Source organism: Podarcis gaigeae, assembly GCF_964106915.1.
Source record: "Podarcis gaigeae genome assembly, chromosome: 16".
NCBI classification, from domain to species: Eukaryota; Metazoa; Chordata; class Lepidosauria; order Squamata; family Lacertidae; genus Podarcis; species Podarcis gaigeae.
In genome coordinates this window covers 29,678,528-29,704,389 of record NC_139693.1, presented here as the reverse complement: position 1 = coordinate 29,704,389, position 25,862 = coordinate 29,678,528, and the positions used below count along the sequence as shown (strand labels likewise).

Sequence of the window (25,862 nt, the reverse complement as noted above, 5' to 3'; positions counted from 1 at the left end):
CTAAAAACATTCATTATAAAATTAATTAAAATCAAATTAAGATCAAATTAATGGCAACCATCAAGCAAAATTCTGTGCAGATTGCCAGAGGAGGGGGTCAGGCTGCGCCCTGACCAAAGGCCTGGTGGAACAGCTCTGTCTTGCAGGCCCTGCGGAAAGATGTCAGGTCCCGCAGGGCCCTAGTCTCTTGTGACAGAGCGTTCCACCAGATTGGAGTCGCGGCCGAGAAAGCCCTGGCTCTGGTTGAGGCCAGCCTAACCACTCTGTGGCCTGGGATCTTTAGGATGTTTTTATTTGCAGACCGTAAATTTCTCTGTGGGGCATACCAGGAGAGGCGGTCCCGTAGGTACGAGGGTCCTAGGCCGTATAGGGCTTTAAAGGTTAAAACCAGCACCTTAAACCTGATCCTGTACTCCACCGGGAGCCAGTGCAGCTGGTATAGTACCGGATGAATATGATCTCGCAGCGAAGACCCCATAAGGAGTCTCGCCGCGGCATTCTGCACCCGCTGGAGTTAAGCTTTTTCTTTTTTTTAAGGAGTGAAGTGCCCAGAGTTGTTGAGCCTTGGGGGGGGGGGGGGGAGAGGATTGTACAGAGTTTTTTATGCCCCCCCAACTTTTTGTACACAACAAGGATCTCACGATCTAACAGAATCAGCCAGGGATCTACAGGTAGATCGCGATCCACTGGTTGGAAATCTCTGCTCTAGACCATGCTTAGGCAAACTAAGGCCCGGGGGCCGGATCCTGCTCAATCGCCTTCTAAATCCAGCCTGCAGATGGTCCGGGAATCAGCGTGTTTTTATACAGTGGTACCTCGGGTTAAGTACTTAATTCGTTCCGGAGGTCCGTTCTTAACCTGAAATTGTTCTTAACCTGAAGCACCACTTTAGCTAATGGGGCCTCCCGCTGCTGCCACGTCGCCGGAGCACGATTTCTGTTCTCATCCCGAAGCAAAGTTCTTAACCCGAGGTACTATTTCTGGGTCTGCGGAGTCTGTAACCTGAAGCGTATGTAACCTGAAGCGTATGTAACCCGAGGTAGCACTGTATGAGTAGAATGCGTGCTTTTATTTAAAATGCATCTCTGGGTTATTTGTGGGGCATAGGAATTTGGTTTTTTCTTCTTTCCAAAATATAGTCCGTTCCCTCACAAGGTCTGAAGGACAGTGGACCAGCCCCCCTGCTGAAAAAGTTTGCTGACCCCTGCTCTAGACACACCCATGGGCTTCATCATAGAGGGGGGCGGAGATAGGGAAAGAAACTGAAGACTGGATGGGAAAAAACAAACAAACCAAAGCACACAATGTTACTGTCATAGACATAGCCAATATTCACAACTTGGAAAGTAGCAATAATTCATATGGCCAATCAAGCACAATCGAGTACAGATATTTTGTTGATTTAGTGGTATATAAACATTGCAAAATAAAAATAAAAAGAAACAAAATATACCGAAGCATTAAAAAGTACATTACAAATTCTGAATATTGATGGACCAGTTCATGCTAAGTGAAACCCATGGCACACCCTAAGTATAAAATGAAATGGTCTGTAGTCCCATTTTTTGTAATATGTAGATTAGCAAAATATTGATGTTCACGGCATCATCAGATAGCACAGGGATTTTACATCAACCAAAACATAAAATGAAAAATTTATTTGATTAAATTTTTCAAGAACAAACCTGCATTGGCTACATCTAAACACACAATGCTTTAAAATAGGTTCACATCAAAGCTATACAAACCAAACATGGTAGATACAAGATAATTGCTATTTACAAATTCCATATACATAAGGTAAAACTCACAGATAAAACGGTATCAAGAGCTTACAAAAGGAGAAAGACACAACTTTAAAAATGGAACACATTCAGATGCATTTTAATGAGTTCTAAAATTGTTCAAGATTCAATGATTTTAAAAAATTATCCTTCAGCGCCATCTTACCACTAGGACAAAAGAGAAATAAGTGCATCCAGAAATTTGCTCCGATCTTCCATTTTCAATTCAATAACTAAAACAATAAAAGAAATGTCTGTAATGGCACAAATACTGGAGAGATAGCATATCACAGCATGATGGACCTGTTCTATATTACAGTGACAACTTGATTTAAACATTTTCTGGCGGTAATAATAATAATAATTTATTACTTACCGTATTTTTCGCCCTATAGGATGCACCGGCCCATAGGATGCACCTAGTTTTTTGGGGGGGAAATCAAGGGGAAAATTTTTTTTCCCGCTCAGGTTTGTGCAGCCATCCCCAAGCTAGAAGAGGGAGACGGAGCGCTCCGTCTCCCTCTTCTGCCTTCAGGGACAGCTTCTCTAGCCTCCGTGGGGCAGCGGCTTGCCCTGCTGTCCCCCGAGCTGGTGGGGCTGGTGATGGGGAGAAGCTTGCTTCTCCCCCCCCCCCGCCCGCCAGCCTCCAGACCAGGTCCGGGAATAGCGGGGTGGCAGCGCTCCGCCTCCCTGCTATCCCCCGAGCTTGTGGGGCTGGCGGGGGGGGGGGGAGAAGCAAGCTTGCTTCTCTCCCCCCCCCCCGCCAGCCTCCAGATCAGGTCGGGGAATAGCGGGGTGGTGGCGCTCCGCCTCCCCACTGTCCCCCGAGCTTGTGGGGCTGGTGGGGGGGAGAAGCAAGCTTGCTTCTCCCCATCGCCAGCCTCCAGATCAGGTCGGGGAATAGCGGGGTGGCGGCGCTCTGCCTCCCCGCTATCCCCCAAGCTTGTGGGGCTGGCGGGGGGGGGGGAGAAGCAAGCTTGCTTCTCCCCCCAGCCAGCCTCCAGATGAGGTCGGGGAATAGCGGGGTGGCAGCGCTCCGCCTCCCCGCTATCCCCGAGCTGGTGGGGCTGGCGATGGGGAGAAGTAAGCTTGCTTCTCCCCCCCCCCCGCCAGCCTCCAGATCAGGTCGGGGAATAGCGGGGTGGTGGCGCTCCGCCTCCCCACTGTCCCCCGAGCTTGTGGGGCTGGTGGGGGGGAGAAGCAAGCTTGCTTCTCCCCATCGCCAGCCTCCAGATCAGGTCGGGGAATAGCGGGGTGGCGGCGCTCTGCCTCCCCGCTATCCCCCAAGCTTGTGGGGCTGGCGGGGGGGGGGGAGAAGCAAGCTTGCTTCTCCCCCCAGCCAGCCTCCAGATGAGGTCGGGGAATAGCGGGGTGGCAGCGCTCCGCCTCCCCGCTATCCCCGAGCTGGTGGGGCTGGCGATGGGGAGAAGTAAGCTTGCTTCTCCCCCCCCCCCCGCCAGCCTCCAGATCAGGTCGGGGAATAGCGGGGTGGTGGCGCTCCGCCTCCCCGCTGTCCCCCGAGCTTGTGGGGCCGGTGGGGGGGAGAAGCAAGCTTGCTTCTCCCCCCCCCCCCCGCCAGCCTCCAGACCAGGTCGGGGAATAGCGGGGTGGCGGCGCTGCGCCTCCCCGCTGTCCCCCGAGCTTGGGGGCTGCAGGCTGCTGCCCGCAAGCCTTGCGAGCCCGCGGGACCTCCCGCCAGGCTTGCAAGGCTTGCGGATAGCTTTCTGAAGCCTGGAGAGCGAGAGGGGTCGGTGCGCACCTTCAGCGAAAGCCTGCATTCGCCCCATAGGACGCACACGCATTTCCCCTTCATCCTATAGGGTGAAAAATACGGTATACCCCGCCCATCTGGCTGGATTTCCCCAGTCACTCTACATTGCTAAGAGTCAATTTAGAAGCCACCGCTACCAGTATTAACTGGTAACCGTTGCACATGCAGAATTCATTTTAGGACTAGTTAACCTAAGGGACGTGGGTGGCGCTGTGGGTTAAACCACAGAGCCTAGGACTTGTCGATCGGAAGGTCAGCGGTTCGAATCCCCGCGATGGGGTGAGCTCCCGTTGCTCGGTCCCAGCTCCTGCCCACCTAGCAGTTCGAAAGCATGTCAAAGTGCAAGTAGATAAATAGGTACTACTCCGGCGGTAAGGTAAACGGCGTTTCTGTGTGCTGCTCTGGTTCGCCAGAAGCAGCTTAGTCATGCTGGCCACATGACCTGGAAACTGTACACCGGCTCCCTCGGCCAGTAAAGCGAGATGAGCGCTGTAACCCCAGAGTCAGTCATGACTGGACCTAATAGTCAGGGGTCCCTTTACGTAACCTAAGAAAAGCCATTTTTTCCACAGTGGTCAGCCATGTCTCTGGGTAGGCCGCAAGTTGGACATGAGGACAGCAATTCTCTCTTAACGGTTGTTCTCCAGCAACTGCTCCTCAGAGCAATCCTGATGCTACTTCACAGACATCATGATTAGTAGCTACTGAGAGCGTTATCCTCCATTAACTTGTCCGATCCCATTTTAAATATGTCCATGTTGGCAGCCATCACCACTTCTTGTGGTAGAGAATTTCACAGTTAAACTATGCTCTGTGTGACATTCTTCCTCTTCCACTAAGTTGGATGGCTCTAAAACTATGAGAGGGAGAAACTGCTTCTTTCTATCCACTTTATCTACACCATACATAATTTTATGTGCCTCTATTATCTCCCTACTCTTACTATTTTCCCTAGAGCAAAAAGCTCCCAACATTGTAATATTTCCTCATAGTTCATTCATTCATTCATGATCATCAATTAAATCACCCAAAGACTCACACTCAAAGATAAATGTATCAAGTGTTCCCTTCAAAAAGCACTTTAGTTGAAAGAATATCAGGTCATTAGTCTGTGATGTGGGGTTTTTCCCCCCCATACATGCCAGTCATCAGTTGGTCTTGTGCTCATCAACTGATGAGTGTGCACGCTTGAAACTTTAAAACTAGAAGCTGCACTACTTCAGTGCCAAGAAGTAAATACTTGGAGCCGATAAGCCTTTTCCCTCTTTGATCCATCATCCATGCAAAGCAACAGCAGCTACTTGGTTTTAGGGCACATCAGTAGGTGAAGCACATTGTTGGCTCCTGGTGCACATTCCTAGTCTCAGTGATGGTTGACTGCCAGTTCTTTTACAAGCTTACAAATACTCAGTAAAGTACTCAGACTTGCACAATTTTCTCTGAAATGTGCCTCATTAAAAAACAAGTAAACAAAGGCATGCATGGAAAAGCCTAAAAGTTGCTGATGCTCTCGCTTATATAAGATATGTAGCATTTACTTACTAGACATGTCAAAATGGTTGTGTAAAGTCCGAGAACTGGTGTTTTCTGCAGCTTTTTCAAATGCTCTTCCAAAAAAGCTAGAGAGGGAGAGAAAAACAAGCATTTTGCATTTCCCCAGAAAGGAAAAGCCAACAAGCATTTAGCCTTTCTCTAAAAAGTACCCCAAGCATCCATTAAATAAGCACACACACCAAAAATACAATCATCTAAGGCAGGCATAGGCAAACTCCGGCCCTCCAGATGTTTGGGACTACACTTCCCATCATTCCTGACCACTGGTGCTGTTAGCTAGGGATGATGGGAATTGTAGTCACAACCATCTGGAGGGCCAGAGTTTGCCTATGCCTGGTATTTGGTCCTAGAGTAAAGCGCTGGTCTTCCCCCTGGTTACAGCCCCCTATACTGCTCTAGAAAGTCCTCCAACCCCCAGGAGCAGTTTTTCAGGGAATGTGGGAGGCTGTAGGGGATTGGCAAAATCCAGGTGCCCCACGTTATACAAGTGCAAAATCGTTTGATACAACAGCTTAAATTTAACAAGCTGCAAAAATGGCAACTGTGCAAACTATTCCCATACTTCCTTTCCTCCAAAGAGTTTAGGACCCCACCAACACCTCATTTCATCTTTGCAACAACAATACAAGGTAAGATAGACTCAAAGAGTGACTGGCTCAAGACCACCCAGAGGATTTCATGGCTAAGCAAGGTTTTGAACTTGAGTCTCCTTGGTTCAAGTGAAAAATGCAAGCCACTACACCAGGCTAGTTCTCAGCATGCACCCAAACAACCATACAGAGTTGGCCTGTTTCATTGCAAACGCGTATCTGTTGTTTCTCCTCCCTCCCCACACATACACCAGAACAATGATCAGACTTGGAACAGCCAGCTCAGTTTGTGGAGCATCTTATCTAAAAGGGCCAGCAAATAAAACTCTTACTTCTTTTTGTCTGAGCTTTCCAGATGAGGTGGAATCCCCACCATGATCACTGTGCCTTGTTCAATGTCCATTGGTGCGGCCATAACCATTGGCAGCAGCTTACAGCGTTTGTTTTTTGTCTGGAAACCAGAAACCACATTGATTACATAAACTTCAAAGACAGAATCAGAAAACTTCAGCTCTGCTTTTTAAAGTACTGATGAGGAGTTCATTTGAGGGTTAAAGTTATCTAAAAAGGATTATAGATCAAACGTTTGCTAGACGTTTTGAGGTTCCTTAGGCAGCAGTAACCAGACAGATGTTGTTTCCAGCACTCACACACACAGATATTTATTTATACTTACTGCTCTGCTAGGTTTATGAGATTTTATCTTACCCATATTTAAAAGGAACTCACGTGTGCCTTACAATAAAAATAGTTTAAATGCTATGCTAAGTTGCTTAAAATGCAATTTAATAAAATTTAAAAACAGAAATTGTTACAGCACTATGGTGGATGAAATGCATAATTCTTTTTTGAATGTGCTTTTCTTTGGAAAACCTGCTCCTTTTGTAGATTTGCAATGTTCTGCCTTACCAAATGAATAAAAAAAAAAATCCAACACATGATGCTCAGAAATAAAACTGTCCTGTAGCATTACTCTTCCAATACAATGCCTTGCTTAAGTCAGTTCTTGAGTTAATTTAGAGTACACATAAGAAAGCCTGGGGAAAAACAGAAAGATTGGGGGGAATGTGGGCTCCCTGCATTGTTCCTTTACCCCTGCCCAGGCCTTCACATCTAACTCTAGAGCCAAAGTAAGGAACTATATTAAATTGCAGCAAATGGGGAGGGGAGAATTTAACCCTTTCACCCCTTGCCCCTAACCTAAGAAAAATTGCTTGCCCGAAAGTGCCATTTGTACTGTGAGTAAATTTCCCAGTAGCATCACTGGCGCTATTTGCTTTTTTAAAAAATCTGCACATTAAATTCAACTACAGTAAACCCACAACGTGCACACATTTAACTTGTGTGCATTCAGCTTTATGCTCTTGGAAAAACAAAAAATTAAAAAGGAAAGAAAAAGGAGGCAGACCCCCAGGAAAAATGATTTTGCCAATCCCACCCACCATTGCAACTAATGTTTTTTGACTATACATTGATACCTCTGGTTACATACTTAATTCATTCCGGAGGTCCGTTCTTAACCTGAAACTGTTCTTAACCTGAGGCACCACTTTAGCTAATGGGGCCTCCTGCTGCTGCCGTGTCGCCAGAGCACGATTTCTGTTCTCATCCTGAAGCAAAGTTCTTAACCCGAAGTACTATTTCTGGGTTAGCGGAGTCTGTAACCTGAAGCATATGTAACCCGAGGTACCACTGTACACGGTTTTGGCTTTAGGTGTGATCCCCGAAATTCAACCAGGAAATATAATACAGGCTTACTGTATGCATTTCAAGCCATGTCCTTTGTAATTTGGTCCTTGTGAGTACAATTCTATATCACTTCGGCACACCTCTCTTTAAGAGTGCATTTTAAAAGAAAATTGTGCTGTTCAACATCATGGAGATGATGAGTTGTATCCAGCAGGGCCACTCAACACTCCCCTCCTTTAAATGTGTTCAAGAGGTGTAAGGGAGCTCCTGGAGCAGATTATGTGGGTGTGGGGACTGCAGGACATCTCTGAAAATTGCTCCCCCGCCCCATTCTGCTATGGGAAAAGGTCTTGTCTGAGCAATGCTGGTAGATGCAGAACATCAGCGTAACTTAAGCAAACCCAGAAGGGGAAAAAGAAAATGACTTACAGAACAAACAAATGACTTGAGTAAGTATTTACTAAGCAAGCATAACGATACTGGTCTGGAGAACAATTTCACATCTGGTGTGCCCTGGGAAGGAAAAAAGAGATATAATTACTAAACCCGTCCCCAAAGGCAGTAATTTCCATATACAGGTTATAGGGCAGATGGCCCTTTTAGATGTGTGCCAGAGCTTCTACATGTATACCAGGCCACTGGGTCTTTTTTCTCCCCAACAGATTCACTTGCTGAGATTCAAAAGGTTCTTGTCAAGCAGTATGCAGCGCTAGTATTAAGATAAATAAAAGTTCAGCTGAGCAGCTGCTTTCCTGAAGGTGATTACTGAACCTCCTGGATCACAAATCTACCACCATCAACGTATAATATTTCTTACCTGCCCTTCACCACAAACTCCCTGGGGCAGGTTGCAACAATTTTAAAAAATACAATACTAAAATAAGTTAAAATGAAGTGTACAGTGACTGGTATCCTTGCAAGTTTCACTCAAAGCCCTGTTTTCATGCAGAGTGAAATCTTAAGATGTTAAAGGAAAAAACACTGCACTCTCCTGGGCTCCATAATGCAGGGCCAAACATTGCAGATTTGCAATCAGATCTCTTTACATTTCTTTTAAAAGCACTTCCACCATCTAATCTAAATTTGGCTCTGAAAAGCTGTAGATAGAGCATGTGTCAAGTGTGTGAAGCTAAAACCATTCAGTTTAGAACTTCAAGCTTGTTAACGTAAATGAAGTGTTTTAAAAGTACAGCACAGAACTGAGAAACAAGTCCAGGCTAATTTTACCTCCATGAGATAACAGTAAAGGAACGGTCCCTGATTGATTACAAGATTGGTGCAGATACAGCTGGCTATGGTCTGCTGAATTGCACGAAGTTGCTTTTTGGCTAGTTCCAGCCCTTGATGCAACTTGTCCAGGTTACTCCTGAAAAAAAGGAAAACAGAAAGAAGCTTACTTTACCAGAGAAGAGAAAAACCTGTACTGAAGACTTCTTAATTTATTATCAGTAACCACTTGCTTGGTACATTCTTATTGACCTTGAATTTTTTATGCAACAGCTTAGAATGCCTTACTGCCAATCAGTTGTGGGTAAAAAAAAAAATTAAAAAGCAGATTTGAATGAGCTTGAAAAACTAGGTGTGTTACCTGGAAAGACTATCCAAAGCTTTGATGAAATTGTCAGTTCCACTTTCGTCCTTCTCCATGTTCTCCATTAAAGAAGCAGCTGCATACACTACATCACTTGCTAAAAACTTATTTTTAAAACCAAACTGGATGCTGAAGGTTTGTACTCTTAAATTCTTCATTCTGCAAAACCAAATTAAGCCAACAGAGAGATGTTAAAAGCTTTTTTAAAACCCCTGCTGTCTTAGCACTGAACATACTATATACACGCACCATGAAAGTAGCTAAAGAAATCATGAATTTAATGTTCTAAAGGCCATTTCTGGAAGACTACCTAATAACAAAACTCTGTCCACCTGAATCCCTTCCCTATGTAGCTCATGGCAATATGTAGGAGCTTGTCTTTCCCTCAGTTTTCCTTATTCTTTTCCTCTTCCTCTCATTTTTCTAGGCATTTCCCTGCTCCAATCCTCATTTCCTTGGCCTAACACTTAACACTTTCTGCTTGCTTTGACCCTCTCTAGGATTAGATCAACTCAGTTCAGCTGGCGGCAGCTGAAGAACTCCGCCTGCCCTGCCATTTCTGTGATATCAGGGCAGCTAGTCCAATCAGCAGTCAAACAGTTCCTTTTAGAGCATTACTATTTATAAATAGTACTTTTCCCCCTAGGCACACACCAAAAAATCATGTTTTTGAAAAATCATGTTACTTTAAAGGTAAAGGGACCCCTGACCATTAGGTCCAGTCGTGACCGACTCTGGAGTTGCGTGCTCATCTCATCTATAGGCCGAGGGAGCCGGTGTTTGTCCACAGATAGCTTCCGGGTCATGTGGCCAGCATGACTAAGCCGCTTCTGGCGAACCAGAGCAGCACACAGAAACGCAGTTTACCTTCCCGCCGGAGTGGTACCTATTTATCTACTTGCACTTTGATGTGCTTTCGAACTGCTAGGTTGGCAGGAGCAGGGACGGAGCAACGGGAGCTCACCCCGTTGCGGGGATTCGAATCGCCAACCTTCTGATCGGCAAGTCCTAGGCTCTGTGGTTTAACCCACAACGCCACCAGCGTCCCTCATGTTACTTTAGAAATCAGTAAAACAACCCTGCAAATTAGGTTTGTGTTATAATCTCCATATACCACCCTAAGACCCTGAGCTCCTTGGAAGGTGTAATAAATAAAAATATTTGTGAAATAGTAAGCAGCAAGGGCAGACCTGCTAGCAGTGCTTTGGTTTATTTTTTAAAAAATTGATGAACTGTTCAATAGTTGGTTGAAAGTTTAGTAGAAATGTAAGGGCAAGGGTGGGTTTCTGCTTCTGCTCAGTCCAGACAGGCTACAATACACTTTTAGGCCATCACACAGAGATGAAAAGGTTTACTAAGACTTCCAAATATGTAAAAAAGTGTTTTACCCAAACTTATTTGCAGATTCTTCAATCATCTCCTGTAGATTCTCTTTCAAGGAAATGTCCATAGAGTGAAATTTCTGTTTTACTTGCTTCAAAGGTAAGCTGAGGGAGAGGAGTGGGGGTGGGGAAGAGATCACATTTTCAGTGATGAAGCAAGTCTGCCAAGTCACAATATCTTCATGTTCATTATTCAAAAACTATTCTTATTATTATTAATAATAATAATAATAATAACAATTTTTTATTTATATCCCGCCCTTCCCAGTTCAGAAAACTGAGCTCAGGGCGGCTAACAACAAATCTAAAACACTTAAGTGATGCAACAAAAAACAGCATAAAATGCAGTATAAAATGTGAATAACATAAATTCAGAATTCAAAAATTAATTTAGGGGGAAATCCATCCCATAAACATCAGGGCTGGTTAGTTAATGGCTGTTTTCTTCCTGAATATAGAAGACTGCCTTAAACCGAATCAGGCCATAAGGCCATATAGCTCAGTAATTGTCTACACTGAATGGCAGGATTTCAGACCAGTTCTACCCGGAGATGCTAGAGTTTAAACATGGAACTTTCCGGAGATGTTCCCAATAGTCTAGGTGAAAGCATATCAAACTTCGCCTGGCTTGGCAGCCTTGCTCATGACCTTTACTCAAGCTCCATTACCAGTTCTACCTGGAGATGCTAGACTTTAAACATGGAACTTTCCGAAGACGTTCCCAATAGTCTAGGTGAAAGCATGTCAAACTTCGCCTGGCTTGGCAGCCTTGCTCATGACCCACTACCTTGCTCAAGCTCCACTACCTTCAGCCATCCAAATGACTCTCCCAATTCTCCTTTGCCCCTTATGCAAAGGCCTGCATGCAACATTATCCATGCAATGCCTCCTCTTGCTTCCTTCAAAATCCACCTTCAAAACCATTCCTGCAAATCCTTTGTCTCAATCCTCTAGTCCAGGGCCAGTGAACTGGATCCAGCTAGTGGTCCGGATCCTGATCTCTCCAAGATCTACAGCGTACTCCTGTCAATCACCTAACACCACGATGACAGCAGATGAAGTATTTCATTCCCTGCACAACTGGAAATCAAACTGCAAGGGCAAAGGCAGAGGGCTTTGCAGACACTGCCAATCAGCAGATTGGGAATGCCTACAAACCCTGCATAGGGGTTCCCCATCACTGCCCTAGTCCTCATGCCCTACTGTGAATAAGCCTGTTAACTGAAATAAATGCAAATCCCCCCCATTATCCTTTTCTCCATTTTGCTCCCCTTTCTATGTTGTATCCCCTGTGCTTTCTATTGTAAACAATTCAGAACAAGGACCCATTCTCCTGAACTTTGTAAAAGAGCCACACACGTTGATGCTGCTATATATTATATACAAACTCTTTATTTATTTAAAATCTCCTTATTAACTCACCCCATATCAGCAAGGAATTCGTGAAGCCTCTTCTGACCTTGCACAGACCAAAGCTTGAAGCTGGCCGAAGTGTAGCAGGTATTACAGAGGGTTTCATACAGAGACCAATGTTGATAGAGCGCAAGGCACAAGCTAAGACCATCGATAAGAATTAGGAAAAGTACGTAATTACAGCAGGTTGGATCAAAAAAGCCTATTGCATTCTAGTTCAAAATGACTTGTCTGGATCACAATGCCCTGCTTCAGATATGACAGGGCTGCTTCAATAAACCATAGTTTGTTGGAGCATGAACAAATGCCAACCCCAAGTCCTCCCTCTCCTGCGTCTGATTGTTGAGGGACTTTCCTGGTTTCAGAGACCAGCTTCCAGAGGGAAAGGGAAGGCAAGAGCGCTTGAGCTCATCGCTCGCTTGTGCTCCAATAAATAGGTTGCTTTGAAATAGTGCCATTATGTATGAACTGAACCACTCACAGACTGAATGCCCAAACTGCAAACCAAAACCCACTTATTTCTTGCAAAGTGCCCAAAGTTTTTGAGCTTTTTGGGGAGACTCCCCAAAGTTGCTGAGCTTTTTTGGGGGGAGACACAACAGAAAAATCCCCGCGGGTCTTGCCATCTCCTTCCCTCTTCCCCCCTCCCACCCTGCTAGCTGGCTGGCTCGCTCTCAAGCTGCTGCGATGGGGAGGACAGAGCAGCCCTTAGGCCAGGTGAGTGGCGGCCAGGAGGAGAGGGAGAGCCCCCACCCCAGCCAGCCAGTCCAACAGCCTTGACTGCCTGCCTGTTCCCCGCCCGTGATCCCGGCGTGGTCTTCCCCATCTTCCTTCCTTCCTCCCTCCAGCAATGTCGCCGCGGCAAAGGGGTGAGGCTGGGTTGGGCCAGGCATGCGGCGGGTACAAGTGGCCTCCTAGCCCAGGCAGGTCGGGCCCACGGGTGGCGAGGGGCCTGCAGAGGATTGGAGCTGGGGGGGAGGCAGAGGAAGGGAATGGGCGAGGCCTGGATTGGAGTAGGGAGCTGGGAACTACTACGCAGCACTGAAAAAGGCGCAGAAAAAAAATCACAAGGAAGGTCAAATAACGAATGCTTTTGCGCCCAATCAGAAACAGCCACTGCCACAGCCAATTGAAAAACAGACCAATTGCCAAACACAATTGCCGGCTACCAGCAAAAAAAAGGGGGGGAAGGGGGGGAGAAAAGGTTCCGAGTTTAAGCAGCGGACGCACACAGTAGTGTGGGGAGGAGCGGGAGCACAAATGGAAAAAAAAAAAAAACAACAGTGCGGATGGCGCATGTGCCAGCAGTGAGGGCTCTGTGTGCCCACTCTGGCATGCGTGCCATAGGTTCGCCACCACTGGCATAGGCAATGCAACAACTGGTACTACAAACCACTTCACCCAAGTCTTAGAAATATTTCCGCAAAGTAATTTAGAAGGATACTCATATTCAAATGCTATTCTCATGCAGTCAATAGAAAGAGAATTTTCTTCATCCCCGTTGCGATGGTTATGCCGAGATACATGCCGCTGCAGAGACCCAATGTCTGTTACGTATTTCATTCTTTTTACAGAGAAAACAGATACGAAATAGTTAGTTCAATCTCTTTTCCCGGCAGCTCTATTATCTGCCTTTTAAATATTAAATGTCTTTTGGAGAAAGGATGAGCAAAAAAATATACTGATATATACCAGTAGATCTCTAGGGGATGAGCAGATTTGCAAGGGTTTATGTTTGACAACAGTGAAGGTGTTTTCTATGTTAGGTTGGTAAAATTAAGAAAAATATGTGAGAAGCCAGAAGTGGAATTTAGGAAGGGCTGCAAGATTAGTTCTGGTACTAAACTCAAATTACGGAGCTCAGCATGTGCTTTGTAGATGCCCTGCTCCTTAATGCTATGAAAATGTATGTCTGCCACCCTCACCCACTGTTTTGCAACTAGCTCTGATTGGTGGAGTGTAGGGTTCTATAGAAAAGGAGATAAAGTTTCACCATTCCTGCTTTCAGGATATTCAATGTGGAAAGAAGTCAATTCATTAGAAACAGCTTGCCAGTAAAATGCATGCTGTAAAATTCCTTTGACATTATAAGGGAATGAAGTCTATTGTCTCTCAAATACAATGCAGCCTTAGCAAATGCTATAAATACTGTGCTTCTCAGAAAAAACAAGTTTCCCAGTTGACTGCAGAATTGGCGATCGCCCCTAACACATGAAACGGGTATGCCGCTTTAAAAAGTAATTTCTGTCCTCACCATAATTGCATAAATTAAAGGATTCAATTTGTTATAAAATTACTTATTTAATTCCCTCTTTCTGTCCAGTCACAAAGACACCCAAAGCAGCTAACAATTTAAAAATACCCATTTGAATAGAATATTTACTGCTCACTTACTGAGTGATTTTGTCTTGAATCCACTGGTCTGTTAGTCCAACAATAGCCCACCTAAAAAGCAAATCAAAACAACTGAATCAAGAATTTGTAGATATTCTGTCTGTTCTTGCTGAGACTGAATAGTGAACAAATATTTAAAAGGTTCCCCGAAGACTTTAAGGTGCTATTCTATACTTTAGCCTACCTCCACCATACAACTCCCATCAGTCCAGTAAGCATGGCCAATAATCAGGGATGGGATTTATATTTCAAAACATCTGGAGGGCAGAAGGATAGAAGCTGCTATACCTACTTACCTGGGAGTAAGTACCATTGAACTCAATGGGACTTATTTCCAAGTAGACATGTATAGGGCTTCACTTTAAATATTTCAGATAAGCTTTCAGGTACTCACAGGTATGCCTAGCTAGCAAGTAGAAAATATTTCCCCACTTTCCAATGGAACATTGGAAGCTGCTTCTTAACAACTCAGACTACTGGTATAACTACCCAGTTCTGCCTATTTCAATTGGTAGAAGCCTTCCCAGGCTTTTACCAGTTCTGCTCCCTGGGTTCCTTTTAACTGGAAATATCAGGAACTGAGCATGGACGATTCTGGATGTATCTCTATTGGATGTGAAATTGTTTTTATGAAATGTTTTTATTGTTCAATCATCTTGTTTTAAAGGAAGCAATTATTGAATGGAAATAAATAATAGAATGTATGAGAATACATACAGCTAGGAATGACATTTAATGTCTGTGCCTCAAGAACATTTCCTTTTATATCTGCCTTATTAATAGCATACAACCAGTGTTAGAAACTCAGATATATAAGCTAGGTGCCAAATGGCTCCTTAAACCAGGGTTACCAAAACGGAATGCCTAGTTGCCATTTGGGGGCCAGGCAGCTCAAAAGTTGTATTTTCCAATATGACTTTCTGGTTCCTGAAATTCATTCTGATTGTGCAGATAAGATATCACAGACAGAATTCTACAGGATGGGTTGCTAGTGTGTGAAAACAGTCAAGATGCAAGGACAGCCCAGGCATGCACCTCCAGATGGTGGAGACGACAGGTGCCATCCTGGCACCCGGGCATCTTCACTTGGTCGCAAGTGGTCGATAAAGATAAAGGTAAAGGGACCCCTGACCATTAGGTCCAGTCGCGGATGACTCTGGGGTTGCGGCGCTCACCTCGCTTTATTGGCCAAGGGAGCCGGCGTACAGCTTCTGGGTCATGTGGCCAGCATGACTAAGCCGCTTCTGGCGAACCAGAGCAGCGCACGGAAATGCAATTTACCTTCCCGCCGGAGCGGTACCTATTTATCTACTTGCACTTTGATGTTCTTTTGAACTGCTAGGTTGGCAGGAGCAGGGACCGAGCAACAAGAGCTCACCCCATCACGGGGATTCGAACCGCCAACCTTCTGATTGGCAAGTCCTAGGCTCTGTGGTTTAACCCACAGTGCCACCCGCGAAAGTCAGGTGCAAAATGTGCCTGGCGAATTTCACACGCTGCATCGAATGGAGGGCCTCATTTGTAGAATTCCACCATTAAAAAACCTGTTTAGTAAAGCATCAGGGATTATGATCTCGCCCTAAAAAAATTGAAATAGTAGTTTATATGACATCCGTAAGAGCATGAGAAATGCTTTCAATGGATTTTCCTCTTCAGTAGAGCAATTGGCAGGGGCGTTTCTATACAGGTTGGAACACATCTGGAAGCAAGTCAGCAATACTACTATCACAAACTAAATTACGTACCACAACATATCATTTAAGTCTTTAGACATTATCCATGCCAAGTCAAACATCATCATGGCAGACTACAAGAGGAGAAAAACAACAATTAATAGCTGAGTGTGATTGGGGAAGGACAGATTTTTCCACACAAACAAATGTTTTCAGCATCTAGCAGGGCCAGCATTACTACTCTTACAAAAGTAAGGGGCAGCCATGGCTTGTTACAGTCTCTTCAGAAACTGAACTAATTATAACATCTGTTATTAACTGTTGTTGCTCATTTCCGAAAGCAGCAGCACACAAGAGCTCGGCCTCAAACTGTACAGGAGTGACCTGAGCTTTCTGCTCCCTCCCCACACCTGCACATTCAGAATACAGCACCACCACTCAGAAGTCTGTCGGGGGCAGCTTAATATGTAACTCATATCATCACCAAGGTTTGGGGGATAACAAGACAACCAACATGCTTATGTGTAATTAACACATGAAGGGGTTAATATCATAGAGTAAGCTGTCCTGCTATGTTAGCTTCCTCTCACCTTGAGAGGAACTAGGTAATCATGCCTCTCTTTACCCCCAAGTCCGCCTATGAAACTCAACATGTGAGGTCTGAGCTGGTTGCTGCAACTCAGACTGCATGCCTCTCAGAAACCAATCTTGAGTTCCTATACCAATATTTAGGAACTTTCACCACTTTGTAACTAACCCAAGTTTTACCGCCTGTGCAATTTTCTGGAGTACAGTAATCGGCCCTTTGAAAGTTTGTAAGTAAACTGATTTTTAACCTACCAAATGTGTGTTTTTTTCCTATAATGGGGGAAGAGGGAAGTTTTGGAATTCACAAGGGAATGTTTTAAAGGTCTAGCAGCCTGTATTTCCACGCTTTACTTTGCTGCATATTTTGTGATTTTAAATCTCTGCTGGGGTTCTCTCTCCAAATAGTACTTGCCCCAAATTGGATCTTGGCATTCAGGAATGTGTGTGTGTGTGTGTTCCCAATATAGTATTTCCCTGCAGTGAAGATGCACTCCCATTAGAAATCACCCTCTTATTGTTTGTGTATAAGTAACACTAATTGCTAAACTTATTTATACCTGAAAAGCAGCATGGTTCAAAGGTTTCCCCATTCTCATAGAAAGGTTAAAAACTACTGCAAAAATGTATACCCAAGAAGAGGGTCAGGGGCTTTTCTAAAGATGTGGCATGACAAAAGAGCCAGAAACACAGAATTAATTTATTAAGAATATACTATGCTTCTACTAGCTGAGCTTCCTTTCCACAAAGTAAGGCATCCTGAACTAACTGCTATTAATTTTGCAAAGTAATAACATCTTCACTTGAAAAAATGGTTCTCCTTCAAGGTCTACTGATGCTGATATTTGATACTCACTGAAGTCCCGTGATATTCATACTGCTCATAGTCAAACAGAATTTCTTGCCTGAAGAAGAAAAAGAAGTCATGGGGTTTATTCAATGTAGCACTAAGTTAAAGGCACTTAGCCATGTAGTTGTGCTGAAGGACTGTCGTTGTACAAGGGAAAACACAAGTACGGTGGTTCCTCTGGTTATGTACTTAATTCATTCTGGAGATCCGTTCTTAACCTGAAGCACCACTTTAGCTAATCGCTGCCGCAGCGTGATTTCTGTTCTCATCCTGAAGCAAAGTTCTTAACCCGAGGTAATATTTCTGGGTTACTGGAGTCTGTAATCTGAAGCATCTGTAACCTGAAGCATATGTAACCCGAGGTATCACTGTATATAACTGAAAATTTATTTATTTATTTATTTATTTATTTCATAAAATTTATAGTGCTTGACTGTAGAAAAAATTTCAGAGCAGTTTACAAAACAGATTACACAACAAGAATCATCTGTTGAAAAACAAACTTCTGCTAGTGAAATTGTTGATTTGGGTTCTTTTGCTCTGCAGCTTTTAAACGCTACCCTCCACTAGCACAAGGGCTCTTCCACTAATGAACAAAGAATGCTGTACTCCAACAATTGTTATGTACAAAAGGTTAAGCTTGTAAAAAAATATTTCCACTATGTAATGTGGAAAAAGAGAGCCAACCCAATCAAAAACACCCCATTGTGTATGCAGAGCTCTTACGTGCAAAGGTTGCCCTGTTTATTTTCATGCAAGGAAACACTAGATCTAGCTATATATTATAACTGCTGCCTCCACTGAAGCAACTGGGGAGTCTTCACAGGCCGAAAATTTTTGTGCGCAGGAGAGATCCTGTACCCACAAGAAATAAAGTGGAACCTCAGTTTTGGAGGGTCTTGGAAGTCGAATGTTTTGGCTGTGAAACGCCGAAAACCCGGAAGTAACTGCTTTGGTTTTTGAATGTTTTTTGGAAGCTGAATATGCCACGTGGCTTCCGTTTTGAGTTTCCCTATTGTATTGAGGTTTCCACTTTCAGTTTTCGAACATTTTGGAAGCTGAAGGGTCTTCTGGAACGGATTACGATCGAAAACAGAGGTTCCACTGTATTTGGATTTGGGGAGGAAACACAATGAGGTAATCAACAAAGCCTTTCCTACTAAAGGTGACCAATTTCTATCCCTGATAATATCCTTTCATCCAATTAATGCCACATCATAGAATGATAGGCTGTAAGTGTTATGTATTGAAGTTCTCACCCAGGCCACCAGGAGTATTGTGTATGTAGTTTTCACTCAGGTCCACGTCAGTTATTTTAGGCGGGAAACCCTGGGTTGTTCTTGCTACAATGTTGACAGCCAGCTGCCTATAAAAGCAGGCCGGCTGAGCTGTTTGCTGTTCAGTTTCTATTCCAGCTTACAAAATAAAGAGCTGCTTGGAGAAATCGCTGTGTCGTCTGTTATGTCAACCCACAACTTAACACTGGCGACGAGGATGGGATCAGTGGACATCAGAGCACAGCCAGACGCGGCCACCCTCTGAGATGAGCTGATTCACAGAGCTGAAACACTGAGCGAAATCACGGAGCAGAACCAATACAGAGCTGACCGTTCTGGCTAGAGCACAGTGTACCATCCATCGCCTCCACGTCAGCATCGGAACCATGGCTTCACTCGTGCCTCTACCGCCGTTTGCCCCAGCCTCTGAATCCTGGGACTCCTACCTCGCGCGGTTTGACTGCTACCTCCAAGCAAATGAGCTGACAAGAGGGTCTGTAGAGCAGAAGCGGGGCCTCTCCTCAGCCTTTGTGGCCCCGAAGTGTTCGCGGCGGCCCGAGCATTGGTTGCGCCTCTAGCAGTCCAGGCAGCACCTTGAGACACGATTCAATGTCATGTCTACCCACAACTTAACAGTAAGGAACCCCAAAGGGTCATCTAGTCCAACCCCCTGCAATACAGGAATCTCACTAAAGCACCCATGACTGATGACCAACCAACCTCTGCTTAAAATTTAATTGCCTGAGAGCTATATTTGAACCTATAACATATTTTAAAAGACAACTGCTGAGAACAGATTTTTGTCTTGAAGTTATATAAGCTAAGCATTTTTTTTAAAAAAGGAATAAAGATACACTTTCTATGATGCAATAACCACGTCAATATTTCAGAGCTTACAATCTCAATTTTACCATTAGACAGAACAGCAGAAGTATAATGTGTACAATCTGAAGACATACCTGCGTGCCTCCCACTCTCTTCTTTGCCGTCTTTTCATTGTTCTTTCCACTATTTCCTGCAGAGATTAAAATAGCAAATTACATTTCCCTTCTCTGTCCTTGTCACAACTGATTATAAAGTAATCCCACAAGTAGTGCCTGAAAGAACGGTCGCCTACTGAATTCTAACTCCCTGAACTTGTAGTTTTTATGTTTATATAGAATGAAGTTCTCAGGGGAAAAAAACAATAACCCATTTGCTTGCTTAGTGCATCTTCCTTCACTTCCTCATAGCAAAGTGGCTAGTAAATGATGAATGCCTATTTATAAACTTTGCCCTGTGATAGAAACAATTATTTCCCAGAAATGGAAACAAGAAGAAATTCCAACGAAAGAAGAATGGCAGACAAAATTAATGGACTATGCAGAATTGGACAAAATGACAGGAAGGATTTGAAACCTGCAGGACCAGAGATTTACAGAAGATTGGAAGAAGTATATGAATTATTTGAAGAGCAACTGTAATCAACAAATTACGCTAGTAGGACTACAAGAAGCTTTGTAAGGAGAAATATATGAAGTGTTACAAAGTATAAAAAGACAGAGATATTGGTTATAAGTTTGAAATGTAATAGGGAGGATAAAAAATACATACGGAGAGATTAGATTGGAAAATTTTCCGACAAGATTGATGGAAGTCAAAAATTTGAATAAGATGTAAAAGTATGTTTAATTACTGTTGAAAATGATATGTTAAAAAAACTAATTAAAATTATATTTAAAAAACCACAATTATTTCCCTTTAATACATGGGTATATTTTATTTAAGCTTCCATGATTTAAGGAACTAACCTCTTCAAATCGCCTCCGCTTTCCTGAAGGCTCTGAACCATCACTTTCATTACCAGAATCTTCCTCCTCCTCCTCGTCCCTAAAGATATCATCATAAGCAGGAATTTCAAGGTCATCATCTTGCTTTACCAATAGTTTGATCTAGTAAAAGAAAATGCTTAATTAAATAAAACATTTTAATGAAATAATGATTCAAGTGAAAGATAATTAACAATCATTAACAAGTCAATAAAACAATTACAATCTATAAAACACTATTGGCTAAACAGCAATAAAAAAATTAACTAAACTAAGCATCACAACTACAGCAAAAGTCATATTATATGATTAACAAATCAATACGGAATTTATGATCTATAAAACAAGACAAGCTAATGGAATTTCACCCAGGCTAGTTTAAGGAGCCAGAGTATGTCCAGAACCAAAGGATCCACCTATAAATTCTTATCTATCACAATGTGAATGGATTCCAATCAACCATTTTCTCAAGAAGCAGAATTTACCTGTGACTCGTTGTAAACATTCACTATATTGATAGGCCTGTGTGTGTCACAGACAAAGAAAACACAGTCTTCTTCAGGTTGCAGGACATCAAGTAGATCAACATTGGCACCACAATTTATGAGAACAAAATACTGGAACTGCAAATAAGGAAGTCATATTAATATGCAAGCAAGACTGTTGTTGTTTATGAAATGCTGGCCCATATCCAATAGATTAATGCTTCCTTTAGTCTCATATCCTCAGGGCTATTATGAAATATTAGCTCTTTACGTTTCCTGAGAGAAAATATAGCTAATTCCCTGGGACTACAGAAAGCAATTAGTCTTCCTCTAAGTTGTCCACAACAGAATCTAACATGACACTGTTTAATCTGAGAACTCAGGCCACCCAGAGCAATAAAAAGTAATTAACTCCCGTGCAGAATCAGTCACATGTGGAGAAGGGATATAACTCAGTGATACTGCATCTATGTTGCATACAAAATCCCTCAGGTTCATTCCTTAGCATCTCCAAGTAGGGCTAGCAAAGGAAATTCTGGAGAGCCATTGAATATTACATTATGTGGATCAATGATCTGGCTTAGCTTCATATGCTAACTCTTCATAAGAGTGGGCTGGACTACTGTAATAAGATGTAGGATTATTTGGGAGGAAGCACCAATGGAATTAATAGGATTTCCTTCTTATCAAATACACATAGCGCTTTTAACATGAGATGCTAGAAAGGAAATGGATTTTTTAAAAAATCCTACTTATGTTTTTACCTGATCTTTATGTTCAAGAAAAGCAGTTTCAAGTTCTTGCCATCCAGATACTGGGACTAAAGTATACTGCACATGATCACACTGGAATAAAGCCTCAAAAGAAACGAAAGTGACATTTTAGAGGAAGAGGTAGGCAAGCCACCACCATTAGTTTAATAATGAAGTTTATGGCTTTTGCTCAGCAGCAGTTTGAGCAAGGCCAAACATGTATCACACTGTCATAGAAAAATAAATAAGATTTACTCGAAGACAAGTACAAGAATCCAAGCAATCAAAAATTCACAGAGTTCTGTAAATAAAACATTGTTTAATCATCAATTTTTAGTGCCTGTTTTGCACTCTAAATATGGTAAAGTGTCCCAAATAATATAAGTGTGAAAAGGATTTCACTGCTTATTAGCCTTTGGCTAATTAAACAATCTATGGCCTTTTAAACTGGTGTGTGTATGATTGTTTTTGTTTGTTACTATGGCATGTATTTTTTTTTTTATATTGTGAAGTCTGTGATTCTCAGAGGAAGGGCAGTATGGAAATTTAATAATAATAATAATAATAGTAGTAGTAGTAAATCTACTTATATATACTCCATCTTTTTCCTTGACAGGAACTCAAGGCAGTTTAAAGATAAAACACTGCTTAATTTAGATATAGTTTTGCTTATCAGGCGACAGTATTTTAACTGCACAAAGGCTGCAAATTCCCATCTCTCCATCAACCAACAAATGCTGGGTTACATCCAATGGAGTAGATCCATTGAAATTAATGGAAACGACGAAGTTGGACCCATTAATTTCACTGTGTCTACTCCCAGTAGAGCTTAGCTGGATACAATATTAGAAAACTAGACTCCCCTCATCTTTGCACACAGGTCAGTTTACACCCATTTTGACTTTTGCACATTAACAGGACATAAAAAGGAGACTTACTTGGAGTATTTTACAAGCACATAGCGCATCTACATCTGAAGCAACAAGAAGTAGCACCCGCTACCAAAAAAAGAAAAGAGAGAGAACATTTTCATTAGTGTCTATGACAATAGCACACTACGAAATAACAATCTGTAACCACTTCATTCATCACAATTCTGGATACAGAAAGAACTTGAAAGAAACTTCATTTGAAGGTGTATAAAAAGTATCCTAGTACGTATATGAGAAAGGACTCAGTCTAGCCGCCTCTCCAGCATGCTATATTGCTTGGTAAATGTTGCTTTTCCACACTGCAGTACTGAAATTAAAAGGCCAACCTGGAGCATGAATTGGGCTTTCCTTTTGGGAATGCGGTTGCTTGTCCTTTTATTTTATTGTGTTATGTTTTCATTCACGTTTGGTAACAGAGGAGCAGCTGTATTAGCCTGCCGTAGCAGAAACAAGTCGGAGACTTTGGGCATCTAAAAGCCAAGCCGATTTAGAAAGCCATTCCATTTGAACAGCTACTGATGGACTAAGCCCAGTTGAGCTCAGTGAACCTCTTAAGTAGTAGACAATGTGCAGGTTACCATAGTTAGCATACATGCCTAACTGAAGAAAAGCTCCACTGAGCCTACTGGCAGGGCTGGTACAAAACCTTTTGGCACAAGGCAAGATCCAGGTCGGTGCCCTGGTGGGGTGTAAGGAGCATGCCGCCCGAGGGCGGGTAGCCTTAATGGTCTGCCAGCCAGTGTTCGAAAATAGCCATGTGCATTTTGACTCCAGCTGCAACCATGTGGAGATCTCTGGATGCCCGGTTGGCAACTAGGGTAAGCAAAATGTTACTTAGAGAAAGATCTGAAATATTTTCCTTCAAGCTTGAATTTGATTTATTCTGGATCATTTAATTTGATGTTTTAGTGTGTTGTAAACGGCTTTGAGATAGGTTATTTAACATTCAAATGGCATAGAAATTAAATTAATAATAGTAAGTTCAATTGCAAAAAAGCAAGACAAAAACAAAAAAACCCCGGCACCTAGACATTCCATTGTGGCAACCATAACCTAACTTTAAAGTGCCATTTGATGATTAGATTATATAACTGATTTCTAACACTGCTGGCCATGCTAGGGCAGTAAGTTAGCTCAGGGGCTGCAAGGCAGACCACATAACACACCTTTCTACCCCTCAGAATTCGCTGCTTGAGGCAGTAGCCTCACTCTGCCTCATGGCAGGGCCGGTTTACTGAGGGATTAGCTCTGAATAAATTAATCACCCCTACCCGGTCAGCCAGCCCGAAAAACAAGCACCACCTCAGCGCAGTGCTAGGCCAGGACTGGGGAGAGGCCAGAGTTCAAATCCCCAGCTTAGCCACAAAGCTCCCTGGGTCTAACCCACCTCAGAGGGTTGTTGTCAGGTTGAAATGGGGAGTGTGGCAGGACCCATGTGGGCCACCTTGAGCTCCCTGGGCGGAAAGGTGACCTAAATATGCAATTAGTAATACAGGCCCTCCAAGTGTCCCTATTTTTCAGGTACAGTCCGGATTTACAAAAGCCGTTCCAGTTTCTGATTAGATCCTGGAATGTCCTATTGTTCCTTAGGACATCCCTATTTTCAGTGGAGAAATGTTGGAGGGTATGCAGTTATGCAACCCCTGAGCCAAGGTGATAAGTAACTACACAACCTTTAGAAGACATCTGAAGGCATCCCTGTATAGGGAAGGTTTTTAAAAAAACGTTTAATGGTTTTATTATGTTTTTCTATGTTGGAAGCTGCCCAGAGTGGCTGGGGCAACCCAGGAAGATGTATGGGGTAACAACAATAAAAAAAGGTTATAATTATACAAAGGTCCATATAGTTAAAGCTATGATTTTCCCAGCAGTGATGTATGGAAGTGAGAGCTGGACCATAAAGAAGGCTGATCGCCAAAGAATTGATGCTTTTGAATTATGGTGCTGGAGGAGACTCTTGAGAGTCCCATGGACTGCAAGAAGATCAAACCTCTCCATTCTGAAGGAAATCAGCCCTGAGTGCTCACTGGAAGGACAGATCCTGAAGCTGAGGCTCCAATACTTTGGCCACCTCATGAGAAGAGAAGACTCCCTGGGAAAGACCCTGATGCTGGGAAAGATGGAGGGCACAAGGAGAAGGGAATGACAGAGGATGAGATGGTTGGACAGTGTTCTCGAAGCTACCAACATGAGTTTGACCAAACTGGGGGAGGCAGTGGAAGACACGAGTACCTGGCGTGCTTTGGTCCAGGGCGTCACGAAGAGTCGGACATGACTAAACGATTAATATAATATAATATATTATATATTAATATATTATATATATAATATATTATATATATTAATATATATATTAATATTATATATATATATATAATGTAATAAATAATAATAATATTCAATTGCATGACTATAAGAAGAGGAAGAGGAAGAAGAATCAACAGGCTGTCCCCATTTTCAACGGAGAAGTGTTCAAGAAGAACGTGCTCGCTTCAACAGCACAGATACGAAACAATAATAACAACAACATCGACCGAGGCCACCCAAGGGGCTTCGGGACTGAACGAGGCCTTCTCCGTCGGGGCTCTCTAAGGACCGGCCGGACCCTCTTGGCCCGCCGGGACCTGCTAACACACACAGGAGGAGCTCACCTGGTTCACGACCACCTCATAGAAATCTCTGCGAAAGTCCGTCAGGAACATGGCCGGGAAGGCCGGGCTTTCAACCCCCTGAGAGGAACCCGGCGGCGGCAACGGCGGCGAAGGCGAAGGCGAACTGTGGCGGCGACTTGGGCTCCGCTCAAAGGAAGGCGCCAAACCCCTTTGGCTTTGCCCATTGGTTGCCGCGCTCCGAATCTCGCCCAATAGGCTCCCCGACCCGCCCACCGTGCGGCCTCTCTGGCGCTTTGATTGGACGAGTGCTCCGCCCTCCTCCGCCCATCGCCCCAAACGGGCAGTTCTGAGACGGACCGGCAGAGGCCTTTTTGCACAGTTAAGAAGGGAGATTGGGCGGCAAGGGGAAAGGAGGTGCAGTCTTGCTCAGTAGGACGCGACGTCCGGTTCCCGGTTGCGTGTTGGTAGTGGCAGCCTCCATTTGAGAGAAAGAGTGGCGGAAATATTGCAGGGAATGGATGTAAAATTGCATAAGCGTGGGTTAGAGGCTCCCTTTCCTACCAGGGCTTGAAATAATCATTCCTGTATTTAAAAAAAAGGTCGGATCAAGGTTATCACTATTCTCTGGGGCTGCGCTTGCGGGGTGAAGCCTGCTAATCTTATTTACATGTTTACGTTGATTGCTATGTATAAAATGTATAAAATATAGGATGATACCGA

The 25,862-nt window shown here is 43.5% G+C and overlaps 1 protein-coding gene across 1 annotated transcript; it reads right to left on the bottom strand.

The window, feature by feature from the left end:
* Positions 1-1,643: 1,643 nt before the first annotated feature.
* On the bottom strand, positions 1,644-25,508 carry CDC45 (cell division cycle 45). Its single transcript, XM_083717348.1, has 18 exons — positions 25,182-25,508; positions 22,537-22,596; positions 21,611-21,703; positions 20,847-20,984; positions 20,344-20,484; positions 19,513-19,568; positions 17,283-17,331; positions 15,914-15,975; positions 14,169-14,219; positions 13,219-13,338; positions 11,784-11,915; positions 10,368-10,466; positions 8,977-9,138; positions 8,616-8,754; positions 7,818-7,901; positions 6,032-6,150; positions 5,098-5,174; positions 1,644-2,017 (listed from the first exon to the last, which is right to left on the bottom strand). The coding sequence occupies exons 1-18, from the start codon at positions 25,230-25,232 to the stop codon at positions 1,953-1,955; spliced, it is 1,698 nt and encodes a 565-aa protein (XP_083573474.1). The 5' UTR covers positions 25,233-25,508; the 3' UTR covers positions 1,644-1,952.
* Between the last annotated feature and the right edge of the window lie 354 nt (positions 25,509-25,862).

Coding starts and splice junctions, on each gene's coding strand:
- CDC45 (XM_083717348.1), bottom strand. CDS start 25,232: ATGTTCCTGACGGACTTTCGCAGAGATTTCTATGAGGTGGTCGTGAAC. Junction 14,220..15,913: donor GACTTAAATGATATGTTGTG/GTACGTAATTTA, acceptor TTTGCTTTTTAG/GTGGGCTATTGTTGGACTAA. Junction 6,151..7,817: donor TCAAGTCATTTGTTTGTTCT/GTAAGTCATTTT, acceptor TCTGGTTTCCAG/ACAAAAAACAAACGCTGTAA.